Here is a 24,008-nt window from a genome sequence, read left to right as displayed (position 1 = left end):
TAGAGCCATCATGATACAAGGTATATCAATGTGTAACCTTCGCCTAAACAGGTTTTAATTAAAAAAATAAAATAAAATAATAAAACAAAAAGTTACACGGAAACCTAAACATGTTCATACCAAATGAAACAGTCACTAATTTGGCCAATGGGAAGTGAAAATATTTCATTGTCAGACAAAGTTAATTTAGGCCGCATACTACAGAGGCACAAGGACTCTGTATGCTGCCATACTGTGGTCGGCTGGGTACAGTCCGGTTTTACCGAGCAGGGCGAGATGGCACCCTAAACCCCTATTGAATCTGATGGGAAAAAAAAGTGGTTCAGCATGAGCTCTGAGGTATATGGAAATACAGTAAAAGGCCTTGCGCACTCATAGGTTCTAGATTGCTATAGTTTGGAGACTTAAAGGGGCTGTCAACTACTTGATAACCCCTTTGAATCCCTATGTTCTCCACCCCAAGTAAAATAACACCACCTTATACTCACCTCCGATGCTTGGGGCGTTCCAGCGGATTCTGCACTGGCTCTCCCTTGTGGCCGATCAGAGCTGGCTTCACTCACGTCTTCAGACAAATCAAGACAGCTAGATCAAGTGAGAGCAAACAAAGCTTCCACTTTCTCCAAATGTCAATTATGTCCGTACGAAAGTTGAATGAAGCCAGCGCTGATAGGCTGCAGAGATTGCGTGACATAATGTCATGCAATTCCCGGGAGTGCCAGTGCCAACATGGCTGGCATAGAAATAGGGCTAGCACCGGAGGGGAGTATAAGTGTTATTATTTTACTGGGGGAGAAACACAGGAATTCAGAATGGGTTCTCAGAGTAGTGGACCACACCTTTAATATGGATATATAAATCAGGTGTAACCAGAACATTTATAATATTAGATAAGTTTTGAAATTTAGAATCAGAATTTTGTGCTCTACTTTCTATAAATAAGTAGTGATGGTCAATACGTTCTTTTATGATCTTATACATAACATATGGTCTCACACAAGATAAGGTGATCAATAACATATGCAGATAGGAGTTTTGCACTTGCACTTACTACACTGCTCGGCCCGCACCGTCCTGCAACTTGTACTAAATTACTTTTCATGTTAGCATTGATAAGCAGTTAGCTCATCTATTGATGGCAAACACGATGGGAAATTCTGTTTCTGTGCAATAAAAATGGCTTATCCAGATGGAAAAAAAGAGATCTGGTTAATCAGCTGGAAAAAGGTGAAGGTCAATATATAACATTCTAGGTTTATTAACTTTGGGGTCCGGGTTCCCCATAGCTGCTTTGGTCAGGATCCATACTGCCGCTCCACTGATCACCTGCCAACACAGGGCATCGATTTTCATGTTGGCGGGGGTCCACGTGAAGGAAGATGGTTGACAAGTCCCCTTATTAGTCACTCCCAGTCAGCCAACCTCTGTTGTGTTCCGAGGTGACAAGAGATGTTGTTCTGTGCCCGCATGTGGCCAGAAGAGCGGTGGCAGGGATAGACTACAGGAGTAAGTGGGGCTCTGGAGGTAAGAAAACTAGATTAGATTTATTTATTTAATTCTTAAATCAATTATATTTCCCATTTCCATCTGATTCAACCATTTTTATCCTGGTGAGCCTCTTTAGGCCAGGCTCAAACGTTGGTCCTTGGTGCAGATATTGCACACAAAATCCACAGTATTTTAGAGTACCAGCAAAGTGCATTCATTTTTTCCCTTGTTTGCAAATTTCTTTATGGTGTGGATTTTACTTATGCCTTTCAAATGTGGATCCTAAGGCTACGTTTCCATGATCAATTTTTGGTGCATTTTGCATGTCACAGATTTTCTGAATCAATTATCTAAATTATGTTATTTGCAGTTTTTTATTGCATTTTTCTTGTGATTTTTCATCTCTAGCCTTTGTTTCTTTTTGGTGTGTCCTGCTTTAAATAAAGTTGCTTTGTAGTGATGAGCGAATGTACTCGTTACACGAGATTTCCCGAGCACGCTCAGGTGTCCTCCGAGTATTTGTAACTGCTCGGAGATTTAATTTTTTTCGCCGCAGCTGAATGATATACAGCTACTAGCTAGCTTGATTACTTGTGGGGATTCCCTAGTAACCAGGCAACCCCACATGTACCATACTTATGCTGGCTAAAAATCATTCAGCTGAGGCGATGAAAACTAAATCTCCGAGCACTAAAAAATACTCAGAGGTCACCCAAGCGTGCTTGGGAAATCTCGAGTAACGAGTATATTCGCTCAACATTATTGCTTTGTTTTTGATACTTCCTGGTATATGTTAAAACTTTATCGATACAGCATGTGCACACTACATATGCTTTTAGTGCTTTTTAGTGTGTGTTTTTTTACCAGCGAATTTCCTCATCTCATTCAAGTCTACGGGGAAAATTCTAAATCACATTTACCGCAAGAGAAATCGACATGTTGCGGATGTCAAAAACTCAACTCACGCTGTGTATGAAAAAATAAAAAACAGTGGGCATGAGATTTCTATAACTCTCATCCATTTGTCAGGAACTATAAGACGCTGCGTTGTTTTGTGCAGCAAATATGGGCAGTGTCATAATCTTACCAAAAAATCATTGTGAGAACTTAGCCCAAGTCAACAGGTTCAAGCACTGACTTTGTTTTATTAGGTTTTTTTATTACCTTTCCGCAACTAAAAAACGAACATAAAAAAAATACTTGAATAAGTGCCAGACATATGCACGGATTTTAGATTTAGAAACTGCACATTTCAGTTTAGAAATCTGTGAGTAAAATCCATATTACATACCGTATATACTCAAGTATAAGCAGAGATTTTCAGCCAAAAAAATGGGCTGGAAGTGCCCCTCTCGGCTTATACCCGAGTCATGGAAGGCGGGGGGGTCGGCGGGTGAGGGGGCGTGACGCCTGACAAATACTTACCTGCTCCCGGCGCTCCTGGTATGGTCCCTGCATGTCCCACGGTCTTCGGGCGCCTGCAGTTTCTTCCCCTGTTCAGCGGTCACTGGTACCGCTCATTAAAGTAATGAATATGGACTCCACTCCCATAGGGGTGGAGCCGCATATTCATTACTGTAATGAGCAGTACCATGTGACCACTCACTACAGGTAGAAGCTGCTGCTCCCGAAGACCGTGGGACATGTTGGGACCGTGTCAGGAGCGCTAGGAGCAGGTAAGTATGTCATATTCACCTTTCCGCGTTCCACCGCCGCCTCGTCTTCCCGTCCTCTTGCTGTGACTGTTCAGGTCAGAGCTCGCGATGACGTATTAGTGTGCGCGCCGCCCTCTGCCTGAACAGTCACTGCAGAGAGACGGGACGCTGAGGAGCAGCGACGACAGGTGAGTATGTCATTTTTTTTTAGTGCAGCAGCAGCATTACATGTGGCACAATGCATGGCAAGAACTGCATGGAGCGTCTATGGGGCATCTATGGGACCATAACTGCATGGAGCATTATATGGGACCATAACTGCATGGAGCATTATATGGGGCCATAACTGCATGGAGCATTATATGGATCATCTATGGGGCCATAACTGCATGGAGTATTATATGGGGCATCAATGGGGCCATAACTGCATGGAGCATTATATGGGGCATCTATGGGGCCATAACTGCATGGAGCATTATATGGGGCATCTATGGGGCTATAACTGCATGGAGCATTATATGGGGCATCTATGGGGCCATAACTGCATGGAGTATTATATGGGGCATCTATGGGGCCATATAGAACTGCATGGAGCATTATATGGGGCATCTATGGGGCCATAAAGAACTTAATGTAGCATTATATGGGGCATCTTATAGGGCCATAAAGAACTGCATGGAGCATTATATGGGGCATATTTGTATATGGAGCATCTTATGGGCCATAATGAACTGTATGGGGCTCTTGATTCAATATGGATATTCAAAAACACTTAACCTATTGATGCCTCAATTAATTTTACTTTTATTGGTATCTATTTTTATTTTTAACATTTACCCGACTCGGGTCGGCTTATACTGGAGTATATACGGTAGATTTAGATATTTTTTTCTCTCTCTCCCATCTATCTTTTTTTTTGTTATGAAATGAGTATATATATGCAGGTAATAATGTAGTGTGAGTGTATTAATATACTCAGCTACGTTGCTCTCTCTGGTGTCCAGCACCATTCTGTTCCTCTTCTCAGTGACGTCATGGCAATCGCGACCAACCGGCTCACGCTATGCTCTATGTGGAGCCGAAAGTCTCTTTTAAAGTGACGCTTACGCTGTAAAATCCATTTTCAGGCCAAGCAGAGTGTGGTGGGATATGAGAATTTCTGCAAAGTGATGATGTCACTGAGAAGAGGAGCAGAGCAGCGCTGGAGAGAGCAGCAGTAGGTGAGAATATTAATACAGTCACACTAAATTACATGCATCTACAGATTTAATAAAAATTATATATTGATGGGAGTGCTGCATACATTGTACAGAACACATTATTGAGATCACTTAAAAGTTGCAAGAAGTCGTGTGCAAATGAGTTCACATGAAAGTAGACAATTCTATGTACAAACAAACATAAAAACATATATGTGCTCTATGACCAAGAAATGTACACAGATACATAAATATACACACGAAAACGCTATTCACAAGTAGTATAGACATGTATATTACACAAAATGAATACTTATGTCGCAATATTAATTTGTGCATGATTAAATGGTGACATGATCACTAAATACAGAATGCACACATAGAAAACAGAACAACACAACATACAGAATTGTAAAGTCACGTCCCATTCTGCACAGTACAACATATCCACTGTCTGACGACCGGAGCCGACAAGGACACGGATAGGCCAAGGACATATAATATTCCCATTAAACAAACATTATTAACGCTGGCTTTGGCGTATGAAAAATTGATTATGGCTAATACATTTTCATGAACGGCACCACAATTATGCTTTAATCCGGCGGAGTGCTGCTCATCATTCAGGAGACACACAGGCCTCGTCTGAAAGGCAGTGCTGGGACAAACACGGAGGGGGAGGGGATACCGAAGGTGGAGAGAGGAATACACACAACACATAAGACATAGACATCACGGCCTACTGAAAAAAAAACAAAAACCCATTCTACTGCAATTATACGGCCATGGCACCGATACATAGTGGTCTACGGGGATCCGACCCGGCCGTGGAGGAAGGGGGGGGCTGCATCCACAATACTGCAGCACATATAAAGCATGCACACGTCAAGCTGCAGAGCTCCGAGGCTGTCAGGAAAAACACAACCTAGACCGCTATTGGTCGTACGAAGGCTAATGGCATGCACAAACCATCAAAATATTAAAAGAGAGACGATACTTACTCCAAGGTCAAACCTGGGATTCGCAGCCGTTCCCGCTGGGCTTTCATGACTGTTCTATTTTACCACCATCTATTGAGACCATGACACACATCCACTGGCAGCATCCTAGCGCTGACAGAGAGCCAAAATGAGCCACTATAAAGGAATGGACTAACACTCTCAGGGGGAGGGGGATTCTCCAAGTTTGGGTCCTTCCACCTCCAGCTGTAATAAAGAGATGTCAGCTGCTATATTCAGGTTAACACGATGAATGCAGCACGGATTTTTTTCCCCTTGCAAAGCAAAATGCACACTAACAGAATTGCAAATGAGGCTCCGGGCAATGCATATCAAGTGGCTCCCTGTCTCCGCCGGCTGCCAGGCTTGTCCCTTCTCCAGCTCCCTCAAATGAAGTCTCCTCTTAAGACTGACAACAACACACACACACAAAACCCTGCAATGCACATTAAAAGCGATTCACCTAAGAATACGTAATCATTAACCCCTAGTGAGCCTCCCCCGGCTAGTTCAGCGATGCTCCACCGACAGATGACTAATGCACAACCGGCTATAATCGGGAAAAACGTAGAAAAAAAAGTAGCAAATGATATTAAAGGAAGCAACTCAAAATAGTCGATAAAAGGACAGGGATGGAATTATTCTATCGTCAGGATTTATAAGAAAATGCAACATAGGCGTAACACGAAAGTGAAGTCTTAGAAGCAAATGTTGGAAGCTGAATATTAACCAAAAACTTGCATCTGTAAAAAAGTAGAAAAACTGTTGCTAACAGGTGCTATGGATCTGGATGTAGTTGTAACCATAGAGAACTAGAAGTTGTAAAAATCATAGAGCTCCAAACAACAACATCAGGTTGTGATGTTCCGTATTCAAAAACCAGAACTGTCCGAAATCGGAGAACAGAAACAATGGGGGATTGAAACAATGGGGAGAAAGGAACCGATGGACGACAGGAACCGATGGAGGACAGGGACCGATGGAGGACAGGGACCCATGGAGGACAGGGACCGATGGAGGACAGGGACCCATGGAGGACAGGGACCCATGGAGGACAGGGACCCATGGAGGACAGGGACCCATGGAGGACAGGGACCCATGGAGGACAGGGACCCATGGAGGACAGGGACCCATGGAGGACAGGGACCCATGGAGGACAGGGACCCATGGAGGACAGGGACCCATGGAGGACAGGGACCGATGGAGGACAGGGACCCATGGAGGACAGGGACCAATGGAGGACAGGGACCCATGGAGGACAGGGACCCATGGAGGACAGGGACCCATGGAGGACATGAACCAATAAAGAACCAAAACAATGGAGAACAGAAACAATGGTAGCTTTAAAAATGGGAAATACTAGTTGGCCCATACAAAATTTTCGCACATTGGTTGTTGGGGGCGCAGGCAATTTCAGAAAAATCAAGCTGGCCAAATGTAATGAGATGATGAACACAGAGAGGTATGTGTGACACTGACATATATATACATATACATATATATATATATATATATATATATATAGATATAGATATAGATATATATAGCGAGAGAGAGAGAGAGAGAAAATAGAGAAAAAAAGATAAATATATATATATATATATATATATATATATATATATATATATATATATATATATACACACAGGTCCTTCTCAAAAAATTAGCATATAGTGTTAAATTTCATTATTTACCATAATGTAATGATTACAATTAAACTTTCATATATTATAGATTCATTATCCACCAACTGAAATTTGTCAGGTCTTTTATTGTTTAAATATTGATGATTTTGGCATACAACTCCTGATAACACAAAAAGCCTGTCTCAATAAATTAGCATATCAAGAAAAGGTTCTCTAAACGACCTATTACCCTAATCTTCTGAATCAACTAATTAACTCTAAACACATGCAAAAGATACCTGAGGCTTTTATAAACTCCCTGCCTGGTTCATTACTCAAAACCCCCATCATGGGTAAGACTAGCGACCTGACAGATGTCAAGAAGGCCATCATTGACACCCTCAAGCAAGAGGGTAAGACCCAGAAAGAAATTTCTCAACAAATAGGCTGTTCCCAGAGTGCTGTATCAAGGCACCTCAATGGTAAGTCTGTTGGAAGGAAACAATGTGGCAGAAAACGCTGTACAACGAGAAGAGGAGACCGGACCCTGAGGAAGATTGTGGAGAAGGACCGATTCCAGACCTTGGGGAACCTGAGGAAGCAGTGGACTGAGTCTGGTGTGGAAACATCCAGAGCCACCGTGCACAGGCGTGTGCAGGAAATGGGCTACAGGTGCCGCATTCCCCAGGTAAAGCCACTTTTGAACCATAAACAGCGGCAGAGGCGCCTGACCTGGGCTACAGAGAAGCAGCACTGGACTGTTGCTAAGTGGTCCCAAGTACTTTTTTCTGATGAAAGCAAATTTTGCATGTCATTCGGAAATCAAGGTGCCAGAGTCTGGAGGAAGACTGGGGAGAAGGAAATGCCAAAATGCCTGAAGTCCAGTGTCAAGTACCCACAGTCAGTGATGGTGTGGGGTGCCATGTCAGCTGCTGGTGTTGGTCCACTGTGTTTCATCAAGGGCAGGGTCAATGCAGCTAGCTATCAGGAGATTTTTGAGCACTTCATGCTTCCATCGGCTGAAATGCTTTATGGAGATGAAGATTTCATTTTTCAGCACGATCTGGCACCTGCTCACAGTGCCAAAACCACTGGTAAATGGTTTACTGACCATGGTATTACTGTGCTCAATTGGCCTGCCAACTCTCCTGACCTGAACCCCATAGAGAATCTGTGGGATATTGTGAAGAGAAAGTTGAGAGACGCAAGACCCAACACTCTGGATGAGCTTAAGGCCGCTATTGAAGCATCCTGGGCCTCCATAACATCTCAGCAGTGTCACAGGCTGATTGCCTCCATGCCACGCCGCATTGAAGCAGTCATTTCTGCCAAAGGATTCCCGACCAAGTATTGAGTGCATAACTGAACATTATTATTTGTTGGTTTTATTTGTTTGTTATTAAAAAACACTTTTATTTGATTGGATGGGTGAAATATGCTAATTTATTGAGACAGGTTTTTTGGGTTATCAGGAGTTGTATGCCAAAATCATCAGTATTTAAACAATGAAAGACCTGACAAATTTCAGTTGGTGGCTAATGAATCTATAATATATGAAAGTTTAATTGTAATCATTACATTATGGTAAATAATGAAATTTAGCACTATATGCTAATTTTTTGAGAAGGACCTGTATATAGAGAGAGAGAGAGAAAATAGAGAACAAAAGAGAAATATATATATATATATATATATATATACATACAGGGTGGAGCGCGGTAATTTGCTGATTTGGGAATGAAATAAAAAAATTATGATCATTAGAAAAATTTATTTTATATTTTAATTATACTGAACAGTAATGGAATTTTTAAATTACATGGTTTTAAATAGTGTATCTGGCAAATGTCGACCTTCGCTATCCACACACTGCTGCATACGTTTTCTGAAGTTTTCATGAACTCTAACAAGCATGTCCACTGGTATTCTGCCAATTTCAGCTTCAATATTGTTCCTTAGGTCTTCCAAGGTGTTGGGACGGTTGATATACACCTTAGACTTCAGGTAACCCCAAAGGAAAAATTCGCATGGGGCTAAATCTGGTGAGCGTGCTGGCCAGTTCACATCTCCCCTCAAAGAGATAAGCCGTCCAGGAAACATTTGCCTCAAACAATTCATGGTAACCCTCGCTGTGTGTGCAGTGGCACCATCCTGTTGGAACCATGTATCCTCTAGTTCCATTGCCTCAAGAGCCGGCTGAAAATAATCCTGTATCATAGACAAGTACCGTTCGGAGTTCACAGTTATGGCACGACCATTATCCTGAAAAAAGTAAGGACCAATGATGCCTACTCGTGATATGGCGCACCACACAGTGACGCGGTCCGAATGCAGAGGTCTCTCGTGAACTTCTCTGGGGTTTGTTTCACTCCAGTAACGCATATTTTGTTTGTTTACACACCCACTGAGGTGAAAATGTGCCTCATCAGAAAAAACACAATTGCGTCACGGGGTATCGTTGTTAACATGTCTTCACAAGAGGTCCGCCGTGTCAAATAGTCCCATGCTGACAAATGTTGGACCACGCACATTTTATACGGGTGAAAATTCAGTTCATCATGAAGAATCCGGTGGAGAGAACGTCTTGAAATGCCAAGAGCAAATGATTGCTTCCGAGCAGAGCGTTTCGGAGATTGCAGTACTGCTGCTCTAACTCTCTCGATGTTTTGTGGTGTTGTAATCCTTCTCTCAGGTCCCCTTCGTACACATGACACATTCCCTGCTGTTCTGAATGCATTCACCCAATTTACAATTGATTGCCGTCCAGGAACATGTCCGCGTGGAGGAACAGCGAATTGTAAACGAAAAGCACGCTGCACTGCAATGATCGAGTGGGCATTTGAAAAATACGCTTCAACACAAAATGACCTCTCCTCACGTGTCCACTGCATGATGGCAACTGAAAGGCAGAGGAATACAAATCTCCCATCAGCCACTGTAAGCCACACCCACTCTCCCCTCTCTTCGACCGACAGTGCCGCCACAGCGTGCAGTGCAAAAAAGCAAATTACCGCGCTCCACCCTGTATATATATATATATATATATATATATATATACAGTGGGGCAAAAAAGTATTTAGTCAGTCAGCAATAGTGCAAGTTCCACCACTTAAAAAGATGAGAGGCGTCTGTAATTTACATCATAGGTAGACCTCAACTATGGGAGACAAACTGAGAAAAAAAAATCCAGAAAATCACATTGTCTGCTTTTTTAACATTTTATTTGCATATTATGGTGGAAAATAAGTATTTGGTCAGAAACAAACAATCAAGATTTCTGGCTCTCACAGACCTGTAACTTCTTCTTTAAGAGTCTCCTCTTTCCTCCACTCATTACCTGTAGTAATGGCACCTGTTTAAACTTGTTATCAGTATAAAAAGACACCTGTGCACACCCTCAAACAGTCTGACTCCAAACTCCACTATGGTGAAGACCAAAGAGCTGTCAAAGGAAACCAGAAACAAAATTGTAGCCCTGCACCAGGCTGGGAAGACTGAATCTGCAATAGCCAACCAGCTTGGAGTGAAGAAATCAACAGTGGGAGCAAAAATTAGAAAATGGAAGACATACAAGACCCCTGATAATCTCCCTTGATCTGGGGTTCCAGGCAAAATCCCACCCCGTGGGGTCAGAATGATCACAAGAACGGTGAGCAAAAATCCCAGAACCACGCGGGGGGACCTAGTGAATGAACTGCAGAGAGCTGGGACCAATGTAACAAGGCCTACCATAAGTAACACACTACGCCACCATGGACTCAGATCCTGCAGTGCCAGACGTGTCCCACTGCTTAAGCCAGTACATGTCCGGGCCCGTCTGAAGTTTGCTAGAGAGCATTTGGATGATCCAGAGGAGTTTTGGGAGAATGTCCTATGGTCTGATGAAACCAAACTGGAACTGTTTGGTAGAAACACAACTTGTCGTGTTTGGAGGAAAAAGAATACTGAGCTGCATCCATCAAACACCATACCTACTGTAAAGCATGGTGGTGGAAACATCATGCTTTGGGGCTGTTTCTCTGCAAAGGGGCCAGGACGACTGATCCGGGTATATGAATGAATGAATGGGGCCATGTATCGTGAGATTTTGAGTGCAAACCTCCTTCCATCAGCAAGGGCATTGAAGATGAAACGTGGCTGGGTCTTTCAACATGACAATGATCCAAAGCACACCGCCAGGGCAACGAAGGAGTGGCTTTGTAAGAAGCATTTCAAGGTCCTGGAGTGGCCTAGCCAGTCTGCAGATCTCAACCCTATAGAAAACCTTTGGAGGGAGTTGAAAGTCCGTGTTGCCAAGCGAAAAGCCAAAAACATCACTGCTCTAGAGGAGATCTGCATGGAGGAATGGGCCAACATACCAACAACAGTGTGTGACAACCTTGTGAAGACTTACAGAAAACGTTTGACCTCTGTCATTGCCAACAAAGGATATATTACAAAGTATTGGGATGAAACTTTGTTTCTGACCAAATACTTATTTTCCACCATAATATGCAAATAAAATGTTAAAAAAACAGACAATGTGATTTTCTGGATTTTTTTTTCTCAGTTTGTCTCCCATAGTTGAGGTCTACCTATGATGTAAATTACAGACGCCTCTCATCTTTTTAAGTGGTGGAACTTGCACTATTGCTGACTGACTAAATACTTTTTTGCCCCACTGTATATATATATATATATAGACACACACACACACACACACACACTGTATATATGTTTTCATGAATATTTGAGCCCATGGATCCATTATATGTCCATTTTGTAAGCCAGCGAGAAAATCTCGCCATACGGATATCATACAGATGTCACACGGTTGCTTACATGCGAGAAAATCACATCCCGCACTGCACATGGATGACATACGGATCACTGTTCAGGGAACATTTCTGCGATTTTTGTCTGTGTAAAACGGACCGATTTGTTATACGTTTATATGTGACTCCAGCCTAAAGAAGATCCCCCAACATTAAACATAATGGTATTTTACTTACTGATCAGAAAGGGTCCGATTTTCAGGACCTTGCAAAAGAACAGGGGCAGCAGCATTTTTTCCCCTTCACAGCAGCACTGCCATCTATCTGTAGTGTAGGGAAGTGCAGCACAGCCCTATGAATGTGAACAGAGCAGCTCCCTGTACAGCAGTGCCACTTTGGCAGTAAAAATGATGAAGAGTTGACCCCATAACTGAGCGCATTTACACCATTGTATAATAATTGGGAATACCCCTTTTAAAAAAAGTAATATCTGCAGATTATTTTGCCTTTTTTTCCCTACGGTTGGATTTTTTTTTTCTTCAATTTTTGCAAGGTAGTTTCCATCAATGTACAGTCTGAGTTATGTCAATGCTGCAGTTTTTTTTCTTGGAACCAGAGGTAACTCCAGGTCACCAATATGCTGCAACCTTAGAAGGAAGATAGACTTTTCAATGACTGTCCAATATTACAGAAAATCTGATGGTTCAGAACCTGTCCGTTCCTTTTAGGCTGCATTCATTTATATCTTCAGTTTTAAAGCTGAAGTCTTAAACAGGTAAAGTTTTACTTTGATTCTACTTCCACATATGTAGCAAATATTTTATATGTACCTGCCTGAAATCGGCTGGGCAAGGAGTTTGGCAAGCTGGAAAGCCCCCCAAGGCAAATGTTAGGATTTGTTTCAGCTTTGTGGTATTGTGCTTTGGAGTAGTGTGGTGCCACCTGCAGGTCATTTTTCCTTACTGCAGGTTTATGAAAATTAATAATTAAAGTGTATTTTGTGATCACATTGTGGATGTGTGGTTTGTTTGGCTATTTGCTTGCTGAAGGGGGCAAGTTTACCTTTCAAAAGGTGTATAATTTGTGTGTGTGAGTGCAGTATGAACGGAGATACAAAGTAATCACCGAAAAAGAGTGTTTTGAAATAATATAGAAGGATTATTTTGAGGTAGGAAAAGTTGAGTAATAGCAGTCATAAATCCCATGTGCAGCAGGGATGGCTAACACTTCCAATGGCATAGTTCAGATGCATTTAATCTTGCTGATTACCTTGAGCGAGAACTTCTAAAAACAACTGTTTCCCAACAATCGACCAGTCTAAAAAGACCAACAAAAATCCAATGCATAAGCAAAACGTTCATTCATTGGCAGTGATGAGTTTAAGGAAGCAAATAAATTGATCCGGACAGCACATCATACTGTGCAGTAGTAAACGTGCTGCTGATAATTATATTTTATAAGCACAGAATGATAAAATTGGCAAATTGCAAAGAATTATGGTCACCTTGGCTAAACCGGCTTGCATGTAGCCAGTCAGAGGTCATTTAGTGGTTGCGATTATAAACCTAAACCCAGCATTAGGCCATGTTCACACAGTTTTTCGAGGCATTCGAACATGAAAAATTTTCCAGTGGAATCTGCTTGCACAAAAGCTCTTTTCTTGGAGAGAGTTCGGACAAATTTGTTTCTTCACATGCAACTTTATAGCAATTTGTTTGACAGTGAGTAGTTCGGAATTGATTCCATCAGTATTTGTTTCAAGGAAGGGGTGTACACTTTTTTTTTTAATCACAACAAGCGCTCTTCAAAAGCTCTATAAAAAAAAAAAACAACATAAATTTCCCAGAAAAGAATAGGAACAGCTTTAAAAACATTTTAGGCAGATGTACTAAAAAAAAAACTCCTAAAAAGACTCCATGTGAATATAGCATAATGGGGCAGCTGGGGGTCTTGTGATTTAAGGGCTGCCATCAAGACACTGCCCAAATTTATGTAATTATGAAGCAATGAACTGAATTGGTTTGCCCTATGTGAAGGAAAGACTAGCTAGGACTCAACTATGCCATCTATTCACTGCAGCCTTGCAATGCTGGGGTACTGGGTTCAAATCCCACCGAGGAAAACATCTGCAAGGAGTTTGTATGTTCTCCCCGTGTTTGCGTGGGTTTTCTATGAGTTCTCCGGTTTCCTACCACACTCTAAAAGACATACTAATAGGGAATCTAGATAGTGAGCCCCAATGTGGACAGCGATGATGTGAGTAAAGAGCTGTGGAGTTAATGGTGCTATTTAGTAAAAATAAAGAAAGAATAAGGGTACACACAGACAAAGTTGTTGGTATCCTTCTGTTAAAGTAAAAAAAATACAATGGTCACTGAAATAACTTGAAACTGACAAAAGTAAATGTCAAATTAAATTTACTGAATATCAATTAATTAAAATTAGACATTGCTTTTCAAATGTGGTTCAAAAGAAAAGGAAAACAAAATGACCTGGACAAAAATGGTAGAACCCCTAGAAACGATTCAAAACAATGACATGATAAACTAAAGTGTGCCCTTTAATTAGCATTGCAGGTGTCTACAAACTTGTAATCAGTCAGTCTGTGTATTTAAAGGGTGAAAAGTAGTCACTGTGCTGTTTAGTATCATAGTGTGTATCACACTCAACGTGGACTAAATAAAGCAAAGGAGAGAACTGTCTCAGGAGAGAAGAAAGAAAATTAAAGACAAACGCATTAACAGGTAAAGGCTATACGACCATCTCCAAACAGCTTGATGTTCCTGTGACTACACTTGCACATATTATTCAGAAATTTAAAGTTTAGATCTCCTTGGAAGTGGCCATTAGAGGAAAATTGATGATAAATTGAAGACCACGATATCACAAATGGTAACCAAAGAGCCTGAAATAACCACCAAAGAGATCAGAGGAGAACTCTCAAGGTATATCCGTGTCAGATCACACCATCCATTGCGGTCTTCGCCAAAGTGGACTTCATAGAAGATGACCAAGAAGGAAAATACTGTTGAAAACAAATTAAAAAAGAAAAGCAAGACTAGAATTTGCTACTGTGCATATTGACAAACCACAATTCCTCTGAGAATTTCCTTTGGAAAATGAGACAAAACTGGAGATTTTTGCCAAGTCACATCAGCAGCTCTATCTTCAAAGAAAGAATAGAACATTGTACCTACTGTGACACATGGGGGAAGCTTGGATGATGTGCTGCCTCAGGCACAGGGTGCCTTGAATCTGCAGGGTACAATGAAATTTCAAAACTTTCAAGGCATTCTGGAGTAAAACTTGCTGCTCAAAGTCAGCAAGCTTGGTCTGAGTTGCAAGACATGGGTCCTCCAGTCTCCAGCAGAATAACCCAAAACACAGCTAAACCATCCAAGATTGGATAAGAGCAAAGCAATTTAGTATTCTAAAGCGGCTTCTATGAGTCCTGATATAAATCCTACTGAATATCTGTGGAAGGAGCTGAAACACCCGAGACAGCTGGAGCAGTTATCTCATGAGAAGTGGACAAAATACCTGTGGACGGCTGGAGAACTCATTGAGAATTACAGAAATTGTTTTATTGCCTCAAAAGATTGTGCAACAAAGTCATGGCTACCATCATTTCTTTTCAGACCATTTTGATTATTTTTTATTTTCTGTTGAACCACAATTCAAACGTTTTGTCGGATTTTCATTAGTTGATTTTTGTTAAATTTAAATTGAAAATTACTTTGGTCAGTTCCTGATTATTTCAGTCACCATTGTGGGTTTTTTCTTACTTTACCAGAAGGTTCTAACAACTTTGTCCATGTGTGTAAGGGCACGCTAGGGATGACCAACAGCCACTGTCCCGTCAGGACTGACCCTTTTTAAAATGCAGAATAGAAAAATGAAGCGATCTGGAGCCCCAACCTATGAATAGCAATGACTCCATAGACAGCACACAAAGGGGAGGACTCCAGGGCTCGGATTTTGTGGAAATCAATAAATATTGCAAAGCAAACAACCCAGCGCTGAATATCAAGGTCTGTCACTAGATTTAATGCTGCCATCAGCTAGTCCATATTGAAAAACGTATTATTTTATTTTTCCATTAAAGTGGTTCTCTGCGTAACACTCTGCTCCTGATCGGGTGGGTCTCTGCCAGGTCAGGAGCAGAGAAGTCAGTGATCACCAGTGACCCCGATTGGTTGCAGTGTCTGGAGCAGTCCATCAGCAGCCATGTCACTGACGGTGGATGACGTCACCGACGGTGGATGACGTCACCGACGGTGGATGACGTCACCGACGGTGGATGACGTCACCGACGGTGGATGACGTCACCGACGGTGGGTGACGTCACTGACGGTGGGTGACGTCACTGACGGTGGGTGACGTCACTGACGGTGGATGACGTCACTGCTCGCTGCCCAGCAGAAAATCATCAACAGCGGAAAGGGGAATATTTATTGTTTTAATCCCTTTCCTGCTACAGCAAAATTTACTTTTTCAGCAGAGAACCCCTTTCCAGAACCTATATATCTAAAGAAAAGTGACAAATGTTTAGTTATGACAAGATGATGCTGGTGAATCCTCTTTTGCATCCATAGGAAATATGCACGGGCTTCCCTGCTGTCAATAAGGATTAGAGAAACATGGCAGCTTTCTTTGCGAAACGGCGCCACACATGTCCACAGGATGCGTCTGGTACTGCAGCTCTGATCTACTTCAGTGCGGCACGTGGGTACATTCACCATGGGCAAGGAGCTTCTCTTGAACTTTCACATGAGCGGTTTTTAACTCTGGTTGGGGTTATTATACCCCGGGGTGCATGTTTGTTTGTATTTCCTGATTTATTAACTTGTGCCCACTGTGGTCAAGCGAGTCAGTCCTCTTTCATTACATTGGTGGGCATCAGATGTACTTTTTTACTCCTTTGTGCTGGGTTCTTTCCCCTCAAGTCCCGCCATAATGGGTTCTTTTTACATCAGTTTTTTTCATATATAGTTCTCCTACCCCTTATTCCCATTGTGCTGCTACACGGATGTGTCACTGCCCGCTTGATTGTTAAAGGTTTTTTGTAACTGATTGTAAAGTGTGATATTTAATTAGCTTATTGTGTTCTTGCCATTTACTTGTTAATAAACACCTTTTATACATCTATTGGCTGAGACTGGACTTTTGTAACATTTTATTTTTCATACTTTTTTGTTTACTAAAAAGGGATATAAGCTCTCTGATTTTCCTATGTTATTGATATTGCAGAGAGTATCTCTGACCATAATTATGGTGGTTGTATTTATCCAGGCCTCCAGCCGTGTATTTATTATTCAGTATATAAGGCTGAGCTTCAATACCACATACAACCTGTGGACATAGGTGGCGCTGTTTTTGGAAGAAAACAGACTTATTTTTAGGATTAAAGAAAAATAAATTTTGAGATACACATGATGGTAAACAAATGTTTGGGGAGATGAAATATTCCATATTTTTCCCATCCTTCTTTCCTCTTACAATAATATGCAGAATGCTGACAGCTCTACTTGGGAATTTCATAGATTTCTCAACAAAATAAGATACCTTGTCCTCAGAGGTCCCATAAGACCGTTGTCAATCATCGCCCTTCCTGCCCCATCCTAAACACTCCCTGAGAGACCAATGTGCAGTGAACTAAATTCAATTTGGATGCTACAGGCCTGCAAGGAAGAGACGGGGAATATTAAATGGTGCGGCGGAGTCCTGTAAATGTGCACAGTATATACAGCTAATGTCACACACACGACTATTAAACACATATCCATCGTGATGAGGGCAGTGAGGATTGCCTCTCCATCACATGTGACTTTATATAAAACATGAGCTTCATTATTTGGATATGGAAATATCACAAAAGAAACAACTACAATGCTCCATGGGCTGAACTGTGTCGCATTCATGTGCAACCATCAAGTATATTATAGTATATACTAGCAGTACTTCATTCTATGGGCACCCCAAATTCTGCCAATGAAATACACAATGACGGGCAGTTTTCCACACCATAGACGTGATGTCACCGATGCAGCCACTAAACAAAAGGACCAGAGCAGCGGCCGAGAAACAGTCTGGACCTGGGGACGGTGAGAATCAGTGCGTTTATCATGTTCAACCTGTGCAAGCCTATAGGAGGGGAAAAAAAAAGTATTCCCGAACTAACCTTTTAAGCGATCAAATAAAGACAGACATGGACACATTACAACTTTTTAAAATAGAAAAGGTGCCCCTCTCAAAAAATAGGAGAAAACCGTACAGATGACTAGAGGAGTCATGCACGATTATTATCCTACATAAAAGGGGCTATCCCCGAGGTAGTATGTTATCCTGTGTTCAGAGAAATGGGCATAACTTACTGATTAGTGGAGGTCCGACCTCTGGGACAGCCATCTTGCCTGATGACAAGGCTCTGGAACCCAGTAATCGGATCTTCACCGTAAATGGGGTGTAGGTGCACGCACAACCTCCACTACATTTACTGTCTATGGGACTGCTGGGAATAGTCATGTGCTTGGCTTTCCGCAAGCTCAGTGCTCAGAGAGCCCTGTTTTCAAGATTGATGGGGGCCCCAGCCGAGAGACCACCGAGTTATGTTTTATCCAATGAATAGAGGATAGGTTGATGACTAGTGAAAGTTCAACCATCATGTCAGAGAATAAGGCTGTGGGACTTGGGAAGTGGTTGCAGGTGCGCATGTATGAGCTCCGCTCCATTGATTGTCTATGGCAGGGGTCCCCAACTCCAGTCCTCAAGGCCCACCAACAGGTCATGTTTTCAGGATTTCCTCTGCATTGCACAGGTGATGCAATTATTACCTGGGCAAGACTAAGGAAATCCTGAAAACATGACATGTTGGTGGGCCTTGAGGACTGGAGTTGGGGACCTCTGGTCTATGGGACTGCTGGAAATGGCTGAGTGCTGTCCTTGGCTTTCTCCCAGCACAGCGCCCTCTGAGCCCTGTTCTTGGGACAACTCTTCAATGATGTTGTGAAACTAATACCACAAGGTGAGAATTTTTCAATTTTACAAGGTTATTACGGTTACACTGTACCACCCCTATCTCTGCATTTTTCTAGTTTTTCTTCCCCAAAAAGGATAGAGTTTGGATAGGGGGACGACACACAGAAGCACAACTTTAAAGTGACAATAGCAGGGTGATGTTTTAGGAGACTAAACACCCCCAGACAGAATAGACTAACATTGGCTGAGCCAGGGGCGGACTGGGCCAGGTGGGAGAGGGGCATTTGCCCCCTGGGCCGGTCACTAAGCAGCTGATTAAGGCCGCCAGGGGGCCACCTTGTTTTATTTGTGCAGGCGGCATCACAGTGGAGCAGACACAGACACAGCTCCCTGTGTGCGGCCGTCTGCTCTGCTGAAGTGGGGGAGCGCGGCTGTATCTTCATCCGGCCGGAGAGGAGCTTGTGGGCGGCTCAGACAGGAGGTCTGCTGATGGTGAGTGCTGTAGAGCTGTGTGGTGAGGAGGGGGACGCTGATAAGTCCAGGGCCGCTCCTGTGTAGAGTCAGCGGCTGCTCTGCTGATCACTGAGATTTATTGCAGGAGAGTGAACTTTCAGGGTCGCCCTGTTAGTGACAGGTTATCAGCTCCAGGGTCACCAGCTCTGCAGGAAAGTTCAATCTCCTGCAATAAATCTCCATCCCTGTACCTCAGAGTGACCAGAGACACAATACTGAATCCTGCCCTGCACTGATCCAGCCGGAGCCTGGTACAAAAAAATAATACAGAGATCAGAGGTTATGCCGTGTACACACTATCCTACATCTGTATTATACATACAGAAATGCGTATACTGTATAAGGCAAAGTTCACATTAGCGTTTGAGTCCCCAGCGTGGTGCTGCGGACTTCTCTCCTTAAGCTCCGCCTACTTCCACATGCGTCCTGCGTACCTATCTTTAACATTGTGTACGCAGGGACATACATTGTATGTGGATGCATCCGCATGCATCATTTTGACGTCCCCTTAGAACGCAAGAAAATGCAACATGTTGCGTTCGGCAGGCACGTCAAAGCGTCGCACCGCATACAACACATGTCCCTGCATACACAATGTTAAAGATAGGTACACAGGACGCATGTGGAAGTAGGCGGAGCTTAAGGAGAGAAGTCCGCGGCACCACGCTGTGGACTCAAACGCTAATGTGAACTTTGCCTTATACAGTATATCAAATGCCAGTTATATGTTATGTTGTATGTGTTAGGGCCTGTTCACACGCTGCAGATTGTCGCAGATTTTTCTGCACAGATTTGTCACCAAACCTAAAGGGATTCCTAATGCCAGCAAGTGACTGAGAATGCTGATGTCTCGTGCAAACATTACTTATAATTTTTCCTTGCAGATTTGGTAGAGATGTAAATCTTCAGCATGTCACTTTTATCAGTGCTTTTGCTGCAGATTTCACTCAGACTAAAGGTACCGTCACACTGAACGATATCGCTAGCGATCCGTGACATTGCAGCGTCCTGGATAGCGATATCGTTCAGTTTGACAGGCAGCAGCGATCAGGATCCTGCTGTGATGTCGTTTGTCGCTGCAGAAAGTCCAGAACTTTATTTCGTCGCTGGACTCCCTGCAGACATCGCTGAATCGGCGTGTGTGACGCCGATTCAGCAATGTCTTCACTGGTAACCAGGGTAAACATCGGGTTACTAAGCGCAGGGCCGCGCTTAGTAACCCAATGTTTACCCTGGTTACCAGCGTAAAAGTAAAAAAAAACAAACACTACATACTTACCTTCCGCTGTCTGTCCTCCGGCGCTCTGCTTCTCTGCACTGGCTGTGAGCGCCGGCCAGCCGGAAAGCAGAGGGGTGACGTCACCGCTGTGCTTTCCGGCCGCTGTGCTTACACAGTGCAGAGAAGCACAGCGCCGGGGACAGACAGCGGAAGGTAAGTATGTAGTGTTTGTTTTTTTTTTACTTTTACGCTGGTAACCAGGGTAAACATCGGGTTACTAAGCTCGGCCCTGCGCTTAGTAACCCGATGTTTACCCTGGTTACCGGCATAGTTGGTCGCTGGAGAGCTGTCTGTGTGACAGCTCTCCAGCGACCAAACAGCGACGCTGCAGCGATCGACATCGTTGTCGGTATCGCTGCAGCGTCGCTCAGTGTGAAGGTACCTTAAGGCCTGTTTCACACGTCAGTGGCTCCGGTACGTGAGGTGACAGTTTCCTCACGTACCGGAGCCACTGACACACGTAGACACAGTGAAATCAATGCATCTGTGGAGATGTCATTGATTTTTTGCGGACCGTGTCTCCGTGTGCCAAACACGGAGACATGTCAGTGTTCGTGGGAGCGCACGGATCACAGGGACCCATTAAAGTCAATGGGTCCGTGGATCTTTATTTGAAACATGATTATTCATATCTTCTCTACAGCAAACGTTGCTGCAGGGAAGATATGAATCGCGTCTTCAGCACCAGATGCAGGGGACAGCTAAACTTTAGCGCTGTCTCCTGCACGGTGCGTGTGGTACCCAGTGGGCACACGGGCGGCACACGTGTACCGCACGTGTGCCACACTGATGTGCCACAGAAATGCACCGGCACACGGACACGGATAATTCCGGTACCGATTTTTCCGGTACCGGAATTATCTGGACGTGTGAGACTGCCCTCAGGCCAGGATCACACTACAGCGAGATATGGCCGAGTCTCACAGGTTAAAAACAAGCTCTGGCACCGGCACTCTAGAGCGGAGCGTGTGGCTCCATGTATTGCTATGCGGCTGCACGCTCCGCTCTGTAGTCCCGGTGCCAGAGCTTGGTTTTAACCTGCGAGACTCGGCCGTATCTCGTTGTGTGTGTGATCCCGGCCTAATAAGTGGGGAAAAATCTGCAATAAAATTGCATGTAAAAACACCTCAAAAACTACTATATGCAGCCTTTTTCTTGCAAAGAAAGACAGAAATGGGGCAGAAATTTCTGCACCAAATACTGTGGACACACCCTTGGGGTATGTGCACAAAGTAAAATTTCAGTCTTTCTTGGCAGGAAACACACAGCTATAAAACCGGTATTTTTTATCCTTGCGTTTTTAACTGATTGTGAAGTCAATGGTGAAAAACACAGGGAAAAATGCACAGAGAATTGACATGCTGCAGATTATTCTCTGCACCAAATCTGAAAGGGTAAGTTCACACTATGCGGTTTTTCTGCAGCAAAACCTGATCTCTTGTCAGGAAAGAAGATGCAGAAAAAAGTTTGTTTTTCTCGCATGTTTTTGCTGCGTTTTTTATGAGGTTTTTGCTGCGGTTTTGGCATGCCAGATTTGTCTCTTGTGCATGCTGATAAAGTTTAGTGTCGAAAAAAAAAAGTCCTATTCTATAGAATCAGGGTTTTGGCACAAAAACGCAGCAAAAACTGATACCTGAGTTTTTGGTGTGTTTTGTCAGCATTTTTTCACCACCCATTCATTTCAGTGGGTAAACAAATGGTGAAAGTGACATGCTCCATTGTGCAAAAAAACATGCAAAGCACAAAATCCTGATGACAAAAAACCAATGTGTGCATGAGATTTCTGAAATCTTATAGACTTTGCTGGTTCTGTAAAATGCAGCTGAAAATTTGCATAAGAAAAGCATCAACAATAACATACATTGCAAAAACGCCCCGTGTGAACTAAGTCAAGAAATACTCAACATCTGCAGGACACTTCACGTTTCTCATTCACTTTGCTGGCATCAGGTTTTGCTTCAGGTTTTGTTAACAAATCTGCGCAGAAAAAAAATGGCAAATATGCGCAAGTGTGAACATGGCCTTATACTTTGCGTACAGACATGAGATGTTATACAGTATACACACTGTCATGTATACGTATCTAAACACATACACATGTGTATACCGTATAACATCTGATGTTTGTATTTCAGTAATATATTATCCTGTATGTGTAAGGGCATGTTTCCACGTGGCATAATACATCAGGATTTGCTGTGTGTATCCGCAGCGTCCAGATATTACAGCATAGTGGAGGAGATTTTATGAAATTCCATCTCCACTATGCGTGCAGGGACGCATCTGGCGGCCCTGCATTTACGCACATGCGGCGCATCTTTCTAGACCGCAGCATGTCTATTTATCTTGCGGAGACGCTCTGTCTCCGCAAGATAAATAACCCACTCTAGGTACAGGATGCGGTGATTCCGCATGCGCATGTGCTCAATGAACACAGGCGGAATCACCACGCGTACAAAGGGGGGCAGCACTTTGGGCGGAGCGGGGTATCCGCTGCGTCCAAAGCGCTACGTTTCCTGACCAAACATACCCTTATACTATGTGTACAGACATCAGATGTTATATAGTAGATAATATTGTATGTGATGGTCAAACACCTGATGTCTGTACTCGTAGTATAAGATAGAGTATACCAGTCACATACTATCCTGTATATGACATCTGATGTTTGTAGACATATCACCCACCAGTCACATATCCTGTATACTGTATGTAATATACTACGTGTACAGACATCTGATGGTATATACTGGATAAGTGACTGGTGTAATATCTGATGTCTGTAGTCACTGTGTAATATACACCACTCACATAGTATCCTGTATACATAGTGGGTACGGAAAGTATTCAGACCCCTTTAAATTTTTCACTTTTTGTTTTATTGCAGCAATTTGGTAAATTCAAACATCTTCATTTTTTTCTCATTAATGTACACTCTGCACCCCATCTTGGCTGAAAAAAACAGGAATGTAGAAATTTTTGGTAATTTAATAAAACAGAAAAACTGAAATATCCCATGGTCATAAGTATTCAGACCCTTTGCTCAGACACTCGTTTAAGTCCCATGCTGTCCATTTCCTTGTGATCCTTCTACTCCTTCATTAGAGTCCAGCTGTGTTTAATTAAACTGATAGGACTTGATTTGGAAAGGCACACACCTGTCTATATAAGACCTCACAGCTCACAGAGCATGTCAGACCAAATGAGGATCATGAGGTCAAAGGAACTGGCCAAGGAGCTCAGAGACAGAATTGTGGCAACGCACAGATCAGGCCAAGGTTACAACAGAATTTCTGCAGTTCTCAAGGTTCCTTATAGAACAGTGGCTTATAAATGGAAGAAGTTTGGGTCCTCCGGAAGTCTTCCTAGACCTGGCCGTCCAGCCAAACTGAGCAATCGTGGGAGAAGAGCCTTGGTGAGAGACGTAAAGAAGAACCCCAAGATCACTGTGGCTGAGCTCCAGAGATGCAGTAGGGAGATGGGAGAAAGTTCCACAAAATCAGCTATCACTGCAGCCCT

At 43.0% G+C, this 24,008-nt stretch overlaps 1 protein-coding gene across 4 annotated transcripts in view; it reads right to left on the bottom strand.

Annotated features, from left to right (window-relative positions):
- The window catches only part of MAST4 (microtubule associated serine/threonine kinase family member 4), a 716,609-nt gene that overhangs the window by 228,877 nt on the left and 463,724 nt on the right, over window positions 1-24,008 (bottom strand). The window contains exon 1 of one of the 4 annotated variants that reach the window (XM_069749621.1): window positions 5,344-5,805. The exons of the other annotated variants lie outside the window; for them this stretch is intronic. Coding sequence (XP_069605722.1) covers window positions 5,344-5,390 — 47 coding nt within the window. The 5' untranslated portion in view covers window positions 5,391-5,805. Of the gene's footprint in view, window positions 1-5,343; window positions 5,806-24,008 lie in introns of those variants that run through there. 4 annotated transcript variants of the gene reach the window in all.

This window comes from Ranitomeya imitator, chromosome 1 (assembly GCF_032444005.1).
Source record: "Ranitomeya imitator isolate aRanImi1 chromosome 1, aRanImi1.pri, whole genome shotgun sequence".
NCBI classification, from domain to species: Eukaryota; Metazoa; Chordata; class Amphibia; order Anura; family Dendrobatidae; genus Ranitomeya; species Ranitomeya imitator.
Note: the sequence above shows the minus strand (reverse complement) of the source record. Positions and strands in the feature narration are given on the sequence as shown.